At 38.9% G+C, this 12954-nt stretch overlaps 2 protein-coding genes across 3 annotated transcripts; one reads left to right on the forward strand and one right to left on the reverse strand.

The window, feature by feature from the left end:
* The first annotated feature begins 25 nt into the window (after positions 1-25).
* On the forward strand, positions 26-6992 carry hacd3 (3-hydroxyacyl-CoA dehydratase 3). Its single transcript, XM_053623037.1, has 11 exons — positions 26-225; positions 1243-1285; positions 1370-1443; positions 1805-1969; positions 2112-2160; positions 2281-2391; positions 2666-2793; positions 4891-5003; positions 5901-6007; positions 6139-6270; positions 6399-6992. Exons 1-11 carry the CDS (start codon positions 145-147, stop codon positions 6473-6475), a joined length of 1080 nt encoding a protein of 359 aa, XP_053479012.1. The 5' UTR covers positions 26-144; the 3' UTR covers positions 6476-6992.
* Positions 6993-7011: 19 nt separating this feature from the next.
* ints14 (integrator complex subunit 14) lies at positions 7012-12565 on the reverse strand. Of its 2 annotated transcripts, none has more exons than XM_053623036.1 (12): positions 12504-12565; positions 11716-11995; positions 11382-11489; positions 10436-10591; positions 9823-9941; positions 9554-9696; positions 9013-9105; positions 8780-8924; positions 8539-8672; positions 8135-8253; positions 7733-7798; positions 7012-7611 (listed from the first exon to the last, which is right to left on the reverse strand). In XM_053623036.1, the coding sequence occupies exons 2-12, from the start codon at positions 11935-11937 to the stop codon at positions 7354-7356; spliced, it is 1563 nt and encodes a 520-aa protein (XP_053479011.1). In that variant the 5' UTR covers positions 11938-11995; positions 12504-12565; the 3' UTR covers positions 7012-7353. The 2 variants fall into 2 exon arrangements, with proteins under 2 accessions (XP_053479011.1, XP_053479010.1); XM_053623035.1 differs by having other exon boundaries at positions 12382-12547.
* Between the last annotated feature and the right edge of the window lie 389 nt (positions 12566-12954).

Genomic DNA, 12954 nt, shown 5'->3' on the forward strand with positions numbered 1-12954 from the left:
CACCTCGCCGCCGAACATTCTGGGCATGCGCTTGCTATGTATCTTGCGCCAGCCTGATCCTGATGTGTCAGGGGTCTGCATTTATTCAGCCCAGGTTTCAAGAGCTGAAGTGAATATTATACTCAGTCTCATAAACATCTCACGATGCAGACTCTCACACCGCAAGTGTTTTGGGCACAAAGGCACGGCGAAATTTACCTGCGGGTGGAGATAAGCGACGCAAAGGTAACAGTGGTCTCTCTCTCTCTCGTCAGTGAAATAGCGCGAACTACCATAAGCTAGCTGCCATTTCAGCAGAGAATTGGCTCTAAATTTACTTAACTAGTTTGTGGACGAAGCAGCTTGTCTGTAATTCTCTCTAAACTTATAGACGATAAATGTGCACTGATATATGTGTAGTTTTTCTACACCTTTCTTTCCTGCTGCTATATATGTGTCAGTGCTTTTTGACAGCCGGTTAGCTCTATGAGCTAGCAGTTGACATTCTGTCATTGTGTTATTTATAATATGTTAGTTATGCAAATACATACACTGGAACATGAAGGACCAAGCTACTAACTGTGGAGGTGAAACCTGATTATCAGGCGATCAAAGTCCACATGCAAAAACCTTTCAAACAAGGAAATGTTGTTTGAGTTTATGTGTTCAATTATTATTTTTTAAACAGCAAATACAACACAACCATATCTTATGAAGGCAGCATTTGTATCCAGCAGGATTTATAGATACAGATCCATGACTTGGTCCTCCAAGCCCACAAGCCATCTGTACCAGTCATGTTTTATTTACAAACATGTGGCTTGTACACAGGGATAGATAGGTGTTTCCTTGAACAACTTCCACCCTCCCCCTTCATTTGTCTGTTGCACAGTTCTGAGAATAGTTTGCATGTTTGACACACATCTTTACTGTGCTAATACGCGCTCGTAGTGCTTTAAATGTAGGCGTAGAAGACCTTCACACAATAGTGCAACTGTTGTGCTTCCATGCAACATGATAGTATCCAGTTTGATGCAAATGATGGATATCAATTGCGTGACTTTCGAGGTCACACAACAGATAATTTGTTCCAGGTTCGGTTGCGGTTCTTCAAATATAGACCATCTGTTGAAAGAGTATAATGTCGTTTTATAGTGTTTACCATAGCACAGAGAGACAGTGTGTTAGATTTTAACGATATTTTAAAGGAAGTCAGGAAATGCAAAAAAAGGTGTTGGGGTTTTGTGTGTGTGTCTTTTGCAGAACCTTGACATAAGCATACAAGAGAACACCCTTCGGTTTAGAGGTAGGTCTTTTAACCATCTGCAGTAGCTATTAATACTTAATGCAGCTTCTTTTTGAACGATCTCACTTGATGTTGTTTTACAAGGTCAGGGTCATGGAGCAAAAGGAGAAAATGAATATGAATTCAGCTTGGAGTTCTTGAATCCAGTGAAACCCGAGGTAGGATGTTGGATGACTATTCATTAATTTTTCAGCACTTTTAAAAGTTTGGACAGTTTTAAAGGGTTATATAGCCTTTAGCGTGTATATGTAGAAGAATGAAGTATGTGTATGAAGATGACTTGTTAGGTCAGGTGATGAAAGGCTTTCAGTGTACATTCATCTGTAGGAATGAAGAAGATTTATACCACATAAATTTTATTGTGTGTGTATATACAGAATAAGAATTGTGTGTTGCTCATTTATATCAGTGAGATTTATGATGCATCTGTTAATTGATTGAATTGCATTGACTTGTTTAACTAATTTTTCCTCTTTCTCAAGTTGTTTATTTATTTATTTATTTATTTATTGTGTGTAGATAAAACACAAATCCACCCAGCGGCAGGTGAATATCACAGTGAGAAAGCAGAAGCACTGCTGGTGGGATCGACTCACCATGCAGGAGAAGAAGCCTGTGTTTCTGGCCCCTGACTTCGACCGCTGGCTGGATGAGTCAGATGCTGAGATGGAGTTGAGGCAAAAGGTTGGGGCACTTCTAAATTATAGGATGTGTTTCTTATAACTGGAATCTTAGTAAAACAAAATATTTAGTTCCTTCATAAGTGTTGAACCATTACATTAGAAGACATTATGGCTCTTAATAACCTTTGTTTATGCTTGCACAGGAGGAAAAAATAAATAAAATAAGCATTGAATCAAGGATTCCAAAGGACCGTAAGTAAACTTTTGATTTTCCAGTACAAAAGATGAATATTTTTCAATTGTAAAGCAGGTGAAGAAAGGAAAAATTTGAAATACCACATGCCAGTCAGATACCAGTTGGCTTTCCCACAGCTTACCTAGGCTTGAAGAAGGGATATCTCTTCATGTACAACTTGGTCCAGTTTCTTGGATTCTCCTGGATCTTTGTGAACATGACTGTTCGTCTTTTCATACTTGGGGAAGGTGAGGATTTTATTTTAAAATGACACAATCCATAGTTATTGTATATCTATCCCAGATGTCAACTTTTGTTGAGGTAACTTCCTTTGCAGTCCTGGTGTGCAATATAGACTTTTATTTTGACAATGGCTTTAGATATAGTACACAGGGAAATGTTTGCAGTTGTGGTTTGTGATTAATAATGAGAGATTAATAGAGGAAGTACTGTTTTTCTGAATGATGGTCTGATTGATTACGTTATTTTTTGATTACGTGTATTTTTTCTTTTTTTGTACAGATTCTTTCTATGATACCTTTCACACCATTGCTGATGTGATGTACTTCTGTCAGATGCTAGCCATTGCTGAGGTTATTAACCCTGCGCTGGGTTTAGTCAAGACTGCTTTGATGCCTTCCTTTATACAGGTGAGAATTTTCAGATCATGTCAAATGTACACTAATCCAAGTTGTTAAGAATAACCAATTCATGATTAATCGACATTAAAAACATCACAGTTTACAGACAGCAGGAACCTCTGAAATTTTTATTTTAGAAGCCGTGCAGTCTTGGCTACCCAGAAAATTGCTCATGCAAGTGAATTGGGTAAACAAGAGGTATTCAGCTTGCCCACTACTGTTAGTCGCAATTTTTGTTAGCCATCAAAGGTTCAAACACCAAACATGGTAAACGCCACCTCCGTTAGCTCCTGTGTTATTTGTGAAAATCTCGTAATTTTGGAATAAATGTTTATATTCTACTCAACCTCCTGAACACGTGTAAATTTACACATAAGAAGGCTCATAAATCCATAAATAAAGACAAATAAGCTCAGTCATTCATTTAAAAATACTACCGTATAAAAGGAAGACAGGCTTCGGCAGTGTGTAAGTCAGTTATGTTTGCCACGTCTTATTTTAAAGCTGCAGCACTTTATTAGTGCCTGCACTAAGTGACAGATTTAGGCTTTTTCAAGAGGTTTTACTCTATTAAATAATATATTATTTATTGGTATAGATGTTTGTCAGAATAACTTCTACATCTAAGAAAGTCTTTTTGCTTACCATTTACTTATCATTTAAGTGCTGTGAGCTTTGCCTTTGATGAACTTTTGTGACTTTGACCAAATGCAAATCAGCTGTGCTGTGTACACGCTTGGTACTTTACGGGTGATTGGCTTTCATCATACACCTACCAGTTCTTGAAGCATGCCTCACAAGCTGCACAATTCTAGATGAAATAGGAATCGTTTTTCTTTTTTCTCACTCATGATACTTTTGTAAGCAACAGTGCAATATGTATAATTATTATAGTTCTCCATTACTGTACCAGACTGTGGGAGTTACATTGTCCTAGTAGATGTTTGTAAGTAGTAGCTTTGAATTCACTATCATAAATCAGTCATAAAAAGAAACCAGTAATAGTAACAGCTGATTGCGGCTTCTGTTTTTCTGTGCGTTGCAATAAAAGTGCTCTGTGTAATTTTTGACCTTTGAGCAATACAGCGCATGCAGCCATGACTCACTCGCCCCATTTATTACATTTCATTACATTTAATAGATTAGGCTGTGTTAGTTTAATGTTGGCTTTTGGGTCATTTTAAAGTTCACTGTCAGCTTTCTGATGTTGTTTTTCCTCTTATTCCTCTGCAAACTGTAAACTGCACTTTGTGTGTGCATGAGATCATGTGGTACCACTTCTATGATCATTGATCACAGCAAATGAAGATGAATAGTTGCACTCGGTTTTACCTAATGATTGCCTGAGTGTAAATACTGCAGAATTGATGTTCTTCAACTGTATTGCATTGCACCCATGATATCTATATAATAAACATGCAGTAAGTATTTTACAAGACCTGTATATGGTCTTTGGAAATGAAGAGTAGGTCACAAAAAGAACTGTGTGCACTGCTAATAGGAAGCAAATGTTACGGTGAACTTTGCAGAGCTGTACAAGGGCCACCATGCCTTCCACTTTCAGACATGACCATGCCTTATTGTACACTTTAACACAGCAGATATGTATACTGAACACAACACACGTACACAGTAAGCCTTATTGTGAAGTATAGTTTGTGTTTTACAGTGTGTGAAGGGGGTGATCTGCCTATAATACAGGCAACCATGTGCATATGCCCATCACTCTTCTGTTTGCATGTTCTCCCTGTGCTGCGGGGGTTTCCTCCGGGTACTCCGGTTTCCTCCCCAGTCCAAAGACATGCATGTTAGGCTGATTGGTGTGTCTAAAGTGTCCATAGTGTATGAATGGGTGTGTGATTGTGTGCCCTACGATGGACTGGCACCCTGTCCAGGGTGTACCCTGCCTTGTGCCTGATGCTCCCTGGGATAGGCTCCAGGTTCCCGGTGACCCTGAAAAGGAGTAAGTGGTAGAAGATGGATGGATGGATAGTATCCAGTCACACCACTCAAATGTAAATAAAGGTGTGGTGTGCACTCTGTACTGCAGTGTTGAATTTAAGTGAAAATTGAAGTGTTTTATTTTGTCTTCCTAAATGTTTAAAGGTGATGGGGAGGAACTTTATCCTTTTTGTCATCTTCGGAAGCCTAGAGGACATGCAGAACAAACCTGTTGTTTTCTTTGTCTTCTATCTCTGGAGTGCCACCGAGATATTTAGGTAAGCTTCTAAACATAGATTTGTCCAATTGTAAAAATAAGTAAATAAATAAATAATAAAATTTAAAAAAATACACTACATAGACAAAGGTTTGTAGACGCCTGACCATTACACACATATATGAGCCTTCCCCAACCTTTTGGAAGTTGGAAGCACACAATTGTATAGAATGTCTTTGTATCTTGTAGCATTACCATTTCCTTCACTAGAACTAAGGGGCCTAGTCCAAACCTGTTCCAGCATGACAATGCACGAAGCAAGGTCCATAATGACATGGTTTGCCAAAGTTGCGGAGGAAGAACTTGAATGACTTGTACAGAGCCCTGACCTCAAACACACTGAGAACCTTTAAGATTTACTGGAACACTGACTGCACCCCAGGCTTCTCACCTGACCTCACTAATGCTCTTGTGGCTGAATGGGCAAATCCCCACGTCCATGCTCCAAAATCTAGTGGAAAGCCTTCCCAGAAGATTGGAGGTTATTATAACAGCAAAGGGGGACTAAATATGGAATGGGCTGTTCAAAAGGCACATACTGGTGTGATGGTCAGGTGGCCACATACTTTTGGCTATATAATGTATGTACCAATGTTGAAGCAATTTGAAATTAAATTTTTAATCTTATGGTTAACTAGCTGCTAGTTGTAAGGAAGTCACGTGAAACTCTGTGGCTTTGACAGTTCAGTGACCGCATTAGTGCACACATGTCTTTGTAGCAAAAAGATGTAAAATAAATGCATAAATAAACCCCCATGAATACAGTGGTGTTGTAAACAACTAGCTTTTGAAATTGAAATTCTGGAAGTGATTCTGGTGAAAATAGATTATAAAAATAAAACATTTTTAATGATGATTATTATTTTTTTTTAAATAAACATGTGATGATTCACCTTAGGTACCCCTTTTACATGTTGGCCTGCATTGACACGGAATGGAAAACACTTACTTGGCTACGGTATACAATTTGGATTCCCCTGTACCCACTGGGTGTACTTGCTGAAGGTGAGAATAGAATTTTTATTTATTTATTTTAAATCAGTTTTCCTATATAATGTGTTGATGTTTATAAAGTGTTTGTCAATCAGATCAGGTAGTCTGGTTCAGATATTTGTAAGATCTTGTTTTTCCATCAGCTGTGGCAGTCATCCAGTCTATGTCCATCTTCAATGACACAAAATTCTTAAGCATCCCTTTGCCTGAAGCGCTCGGGTCCTCCCTCAGCTTCTCCTACGTCCTGCATCTCTACTTGCTGCTCCTGTTCCTGGGTGAGTCTCTCCTCTTTGAGAGTCATGCTGCTTTGTTGAAATGTCCTGTTCGTGTGCAGTGAACTGCAATATAATCTTATTGCTGTGCACAAGCACTGACCTGTATTACACTACTGCACACTTTACAGGACTCTTCAGCAACTTCCGTCATCTCTACAAGCAGAGGAGGAGACGTTTCCGAATGAAAAAGAGGAAAGCAAACTGAGATACCCTTGGAAGAACTGAAGTGTCCTGCCGCCACCCAGGACTCCCTCAGCCTACCCTTTTCCGCTCTCTATCTAGAGACGTCATTACAGAAGCAGAAGTATCCATCCCTCCACGGAATCAAACCAAATTTGATTGTACAGTATAGTTCTCAAACCCAATAGGACTTTGACCCAACTACAGAACAAATTGTTTAAGTTGATAGAGCTGAAATTATTTATAAATCTAACTGTTATTTCCATTATGAGTTATGTTTAGTGGGGTGGGCATTTGGAGTTGACAGAGTAATAACCCTCTCCCCATCAGTCATTCCCTGGAACGTGTTTGTGTGTTTCTCTCTGCAGAAGAGCAGACAAACTGGTATAAAAACCAACAACCTCAGGGACCATGACAGTTTTAAACAAAGCAGCAGAAGCCCACCAGAGTAATCTGCTGTTATATAAAGAAATCAGACATGTAGTGTATGCTACTGAATACCAGGCAACTGATGATTGTTTAAAATAAAGCTTTCAAATGAATGATTATGATCAATTACATTACAAATAAGAAATGCACTTTTATTTCTTTTGGGTCAGTTGTAGAAAATTCTATGTACACAAAAAATACTATACTACTACTTATTGAGAAATAAGTTCTTGATAAACAAGTTTCTTTCAAGGATACAGCCAAGTACCAAAAGGCATGCCATGAATCAGTGCTTCCTGTGCCACAAAACTCATAGCTCCTTATCTATTCCTAAGATTTATTTTATAGAAATAAAACAATCCAGGATCTTATTGCGATATTGTCAGCCTCTTCACAGTCGAAAAGGTAATGAGGAGCAAAGCAGGTTCCAGTGATATATTTAAAGGTTTTTATGCAGGAGCCTTTGTTATTCGCCTACATCCTGTCAGTCCCACTTCCTCCCCCCGAGAAGTCAGTGAGCATGGGTGTGATTACATGGTCAAAAGCTGCATATTTAGAGTCTCCACTACTAGCCAATTTGAGTTGTTGGGCAGCATGAGACAGCTGGAAGGCAGCATCCGGATGGGCCGAGTCAGGCAGTAAGGTGCACTCCCTTTCCAACAGCTCAGCCACGCCTTTTAACAAGTCCCAGAAACCAAATGCTAGAGCAGCTTTTCGCAACCGGTTCAGCTCCTTTAACACAGACACAAAGTTCTCAGTCATTAAAAATAAAATAAATAAGAACCATCCAATATTTGGCCTACCTACTGATTTCCTAAAGAGTAAAAGCACGTTTCCCAAAATAGTATGTTACCTTGTAGAAGGTTTGTGTTTTCTCTGGAAGTTTTCTTGCATTTCGAAGGATTTTTTGTACATCTGTCTGTAAGAAAAAGACATTTATTATTATACTGTGAGCAATTTTTGTCAGCAATCTGGCTGACTAAAGGCCTGTTGTTTAGCTAGCAATCTGCAAAATGCTATTTAGTGCTCGCTACCAAGCCTAAGAACATGAATAACGAAGCGGCACTGCTATCACTGAGCATTTAACATTATATGTTCAGTCAGTATTTTCTGTCAGTGAGGTGCTGTGAATTGGGCCCCCAAATCAGATGTTACCACCCCATAAAGCTAGGGCCAGTCCTGCTATAGCATACCAGTCACAGCATCTTGAACCTTAAACAGATCTTGATAGGAGACATGGGTGACATCAACATACCTGCAGTCCACTGGCTTTGATCCAGACGGTGACATTTTGGGCATAGCTACGTTTGCTTTTGGGTAGGACGGGGAAAGGGCTTTTGCTATCATCCTCCCCATAAGGATTTTCTGGTGCATCTACAAAGCCAAAAGATTTTAATTTAAAATATAATGAGATATATGTAGTCTGACAGACAAGCATTATTCAAATCTATAATGGTAAATTTTTTAAAAATATTTTATAGTAGTACAGAATGTAAGCAGTCATTATTTAAGTTATTATATAAATTATTTCTAAAAACACATTAAATCCAATCAATTCTTCCTCTTCCCCTAAAAATTCCACTCGTTTCACCTGAGTGGAACTACCTCTAAACACAAAAGTTCAAACTCAATATTAAATTCAAAATGTTTGTATTCTACCTGAAATGGGTCCAAGCTGAGAGATTTTCCCCAGCCAGGGGAGAGGCTCTGGGCCAGGCTCAAAAATAGACATCATCAGATTTGACTTTTTCTTACTGTCTGCCTGTGAGTAGAGCATCCCAAACCAATCAGGCCTAACAGAGGAGCTTCATGATTAGAGATGGACAGAAGGGACTAATACAAGGTTATACAAAAGATATGCTAGAACAGGGCTTGATTATCTTATTCAACAGTTCCTTACCCCAGCTGTACAAGGGCCACCATGCCTTCCACTTTCAGACTGCCATGCAGAAGGACACAAAAATTCGGGCTCTTTCCTGCCATCTGATTGGTTGATGTCTCCTCTTCCATTTCATCAGCAGCCCCTGCTCCCACTTCATCCGCCTCTGAGTGCAAACACAAAAGCGGAAATCAGCATTATGTCATATAATACAATGGGAGAGAATAACAAAGAATCTGAAGTGGAGTGGGAACCTTTGTTAACAGCTATGGGTAGGACCAGGTGTCTGGACAGAACTGGAGGACTGGCGATATCACCAATCTCAATAAAGCCCATAATCTCCAAGTCTGGACCAAAAAGTATACAAATAAATATTACATTTAATTTAAACACGGTTAACAGCATATGTGCATAATAGCACGGCAGCAACAATTGTTATAGTCCTACATAAGGTACATTAAGGTTACACACAGTTGAACTGTGTAATACATACACACAGTAAAGGAAAAAAAACCCTTATATATATATATATATATATATATATATATATATATATATATATATATATTTCTTTTGTTAAACATTGGCATTAAAATTATCACCACTGCCACAAATAATATTCAGTGAAACGTCCATCACGACCACGGAGGTGATGACTTTGCTACAAGTGCATACCATTTACTAATACTTGGCAAGGAAACAAATACATGATCCCCCACTTAGTCACAGAACCAGAGTTACACTCCTAATGTTCCAATGTAAATGTGTACAAACTAGGAAAATAACTAATTGTACCTGTGTGCACTGCTTTTGGTACCGGGTCAAGCTCCTCATCCAACAGCACAGGTTCTGGCCTGGGAAACACCTGCACATCAGATGCTAAGTTCCCACAGCGCAGCACGGCGTGGAAAGGCATGTATGCCTGGTCAATCAACTTCCTGCCAACACATGTTTACAGACTTACAATTACACCCAGTCCATAGCATTCCCATTCCCCGCTGGCTACATGTTGTGCAAAAAGTACACAGTATAGCAGTTACAGATGGAGCATTATAGTTACCCACCCAAACATAGCTTGAACACTTTTCAGACACAGTGGTCCATCCATAGTAAAAATCTGTCCCTCTCCACCACTTAAAGTGAGAAGCTGGTCCAAATTGTCCATGGCATCAGTGGCTTGGAGCTGCAATTAAAAATAAAAATAAGTGTCTAAATTAAGGTTATACAGTACTGTGCAAAAGTTTTAGGTACATGCAAAGAAATGCTGTGGAGCAAAGATGCCTTCAAAATAACGAAATTAAGTGTTTCTACATTTTAAAAAATACAGTAAACAGCAGTAAATGAAACAGTCAATATTTGGTGCGACAAAAAAAAAAAAAAGTCTCGGGTAGAATTAGTGCAGTTTTATAAGGAAATGAGCTGTAAGTTTTATTGAGCATCTTGCAGAACCAGCCACAGTTCTGGAGACTTTGACTGTCGCACTTGCTTGTCGGACAAGCAAAACCCTTTTAAATGCTATGACAAGGATTAGTGTCAGTGAAGATTTAAAATGTTAAAATGTCAGAGAAACGGAGTCACTTGTTATGTTTTTCATTTATATCCTTTCATGTATGCAGAATAACTTAAACAGAAGATATGGGTTAACGATAGAACATTTAATTAATTTACCAACAGTACCTCCTCTGCATTGGCGATACACACGATGTAGAGTTTGGAGGGGAAAGGGAAGGGTAAGGGAAACTTCTTGTCCTCTCCCCGTTGTTTCAGTGTGGCCAGGGAGTGGCGCAGAGAACCACGACCAATACCCAGAGCTCCGTCAGTCACCAACACCATCTACAGGCCATCAAATAAATCACAGCAACCAAAACACCATTAATATTCATTACATCCAGCATGAAATGCTAGGAAAAGTAATGAAAATTCCTTATAGACTTGACCTGCCAATGTGCATTCAGTGAAAGTATGTGAATGCTGATTTCTTGAGTGGTAATACCAAATATGATGTGTCATATTTCAAGGACCTCTGGGGTAAATCAGAAAATAGACTTAGTCAGCAGAGTCCAACAAAAATCTGCAACACTAGTATCGCACCTGAAACCGCTATCAGGAAATAAATACTGTAACCCGGCTAAACATTTTCATATAAAACCTAAAATGTGACCTGCAACCAAACCTGTATCTACAATCACTTCTAATGTATCAGTTTTAAAAATGATGATGCTGTCACCAACAGATTATTTTTCATCTATTGCAGTTAATATAAAGACAGGTAACAAATCCTATGGGAGACATTTTAAAGGGAAGTGTCACTGCAAATCAATACAAAATTAATCTGACTGAACATGAAACATTTCTATTCTGATGAGAGTGGTCTCTTCATGACACTGTCCTCATCCAAAGGGCACAAGAGCTCAGTGAATGGTTTGATGAGGATGAAAATGATGGAAATCATGTACTAAGGCTTTGTCAGTTGCCAGATTTGAACCCAACTGAACACCAATGGGAGATTTTGTATTGACGTGTTAGACAGCACTCTCCACTTCCATCATCAAACACCAATTGAGGGAATATTATAGGAGGAATGGTGTTCATCCCTCCAAGTGCTTAACAGAAAACACACTACCTGGCAGGGACAGGTGCAGCCCCACTCCTGCTGCACAATGTTACTGACTCCCTGCAGTGCTGACTCCAGGCATGTTTTGTCATAGTCCTCCAGATTGTTCAAGGCCTCCTGTGCAGCAGTTGAAAGAGAAAGGATAAAATTAGTAAGCTGAACTGTTTAACAACAAATCAAATCTTTAATTTGTCATTGTATCACAATATGAACATGTGCATGTTTGAGGTCACCCTTTAGTTGAACTACATTCAACCTAATAGTGAAACACTCCATTTTCCAAATTGCATAAGGTGAAATTAAAATATCAACAGTAATTGTGCTGTACCAGGATGGTTCGTACCTGTAGAGTGTTGTAGTCCCTGGTGAAAGGCACCATGAGCTCCCAAAGGGATGAAAAGGCGACAAGTGCAGTGAACTCCAGCTTGTAATTTGTGGCCATGTGTTCAAATAGCATGGTTAGGCCATGGACAGCCAAGTTTTTCCGCTGAAACTCCTCAGTGCCTTCCAGTGACACAGGCCGTGTCATGGATAGTGATGCGTCCATAAGAACCACAGTTGGCATGATGGCGAAAGTATTTTATTAACACTCTGAAGAAGTTATGGAAGCTCCCACATCCCACCTGTGAGAATTTGCAGAAAGTGATTATGTCTATTGGGGGGGGGGGGCTAATATAGTGTTGTTACATTTCCCTTCTCACATGGAATTTTAATTACTTTACGTATCAGGTATTCAGCATCACATTACTTTATATTACAGTATAGCACATACAGTATCACAAGGAAAGGCAAATATGGAACGTTTGACTTTTTGCACTATTGTGTCAGGTTAAACACCTATTCAGCAGCTCTTCAAAATACATCACTAACGATAGTTAACAATGATTAGAATCTGTACTGTTCTTAAATACAACATATCTCCAATGTTACAATATCCTTTCCATTTTTCCATTTTTAATAAATCAACGAGCTACCTAGCTAGCAAGCAACCTAGCGTCTGAGAACTTACTGCGTTCAAATCGTGCCCGAACCTAAAAATAGTCAGCAGTAAAGAATTGTAACACTTACGATTATTTTGCACTTATTTTGCAAATAAAATATATGATAAATGTGATTAAAACGAAACTTTACCCATTCTGAAACCAGAAAAACAAAAGCAGCTTAGAAAGTGAGTGTGCACCCCTTAATGGTACCGGGTAGGGACAATGGAAAGCTGACATTCTGTTCCGAGTAGAGTAGAGTAGAGTAGAGAGAGAGAGAGAGAGAGAGAGAGAGAGAGAGAGAGACAGACAGAGAGAGAGAGAGAGAGAGAGAGAGAGAGACCGCCACCGCACTTGTAGCAACTGAAAGGAAATTCACCCACGCAGTCTATTACTGATAAATATTTCAGCTTATTTTACTGAGGAAGGTGATAATAGCATTAATGGTATGGCATTTTATTCTTTCGAAATCAGTCGAAAGTTTAATCTACAGCTTTCTATACATTATTACATATGTGTCTTTCAGTCAGTTTTTATTTATTTTGCTTTGACAATTGTCCATTTAAAAACTAACAATTAAAACACAAGAGATCAAAATAATT

This window comes from Ictalurus furcatus, chromosome 4, assembly GCF_023375685.1.
Source record: "Ictalurus furcatus strain D&B chromosome 4, Billie_1.0, whole genome shotgun sequence".
NCBI lineage: Eukaryota > Metazoa > Chordata > Actinopteri > Siluriformes > Ictaluridae > Ictalurus > Ictalurus furcatus.

Bases quoted from the DNA above. Each gene is read 5' to 3' on its own strand.
- hacd3 (XM_053623037.1), top strand. From the start codon at position 145: ATGCAGACTCTCACACCGCAAGTGTTTTGGGCACAAAGGCACGGCGAA. The intron at 1,970-2,111 runs GTTGGGGCACTT...ATGCTTGCACAG, and splicing joins AGATGGAGTTGAGGCAAAAG to GAGGAAAAAATAAATAAAAT. The intron at 5,004-5,900 runs GTAAGCTTCTAA...GATTCACCTTAG, and splicing joins AGTGCCACCGAGATATTTAG to GTACCCCTTTTACATGTTGG.
- ints14 (XM_053623036.1), bottom strand. From the start codon at position 11,937: ATGCCAACTGTGGTTCTTATGGACGCATCACTATCCATGACACGGCCT. The intron at 11,490-11,715 runs GTACGAACCATC...ACTGCTGCACAG, and splicing joins GGGACTACAACACTCTACAG to GAGGCCTTGAACAATCTGGA. The intron at 9,106-9,553 runs GTACAATTAGTT...TTTTTGGTCCAG, and splicing joins ACCAAAAGCAGTGCACACAG to ACTTGGAGATTATGGGCTTT.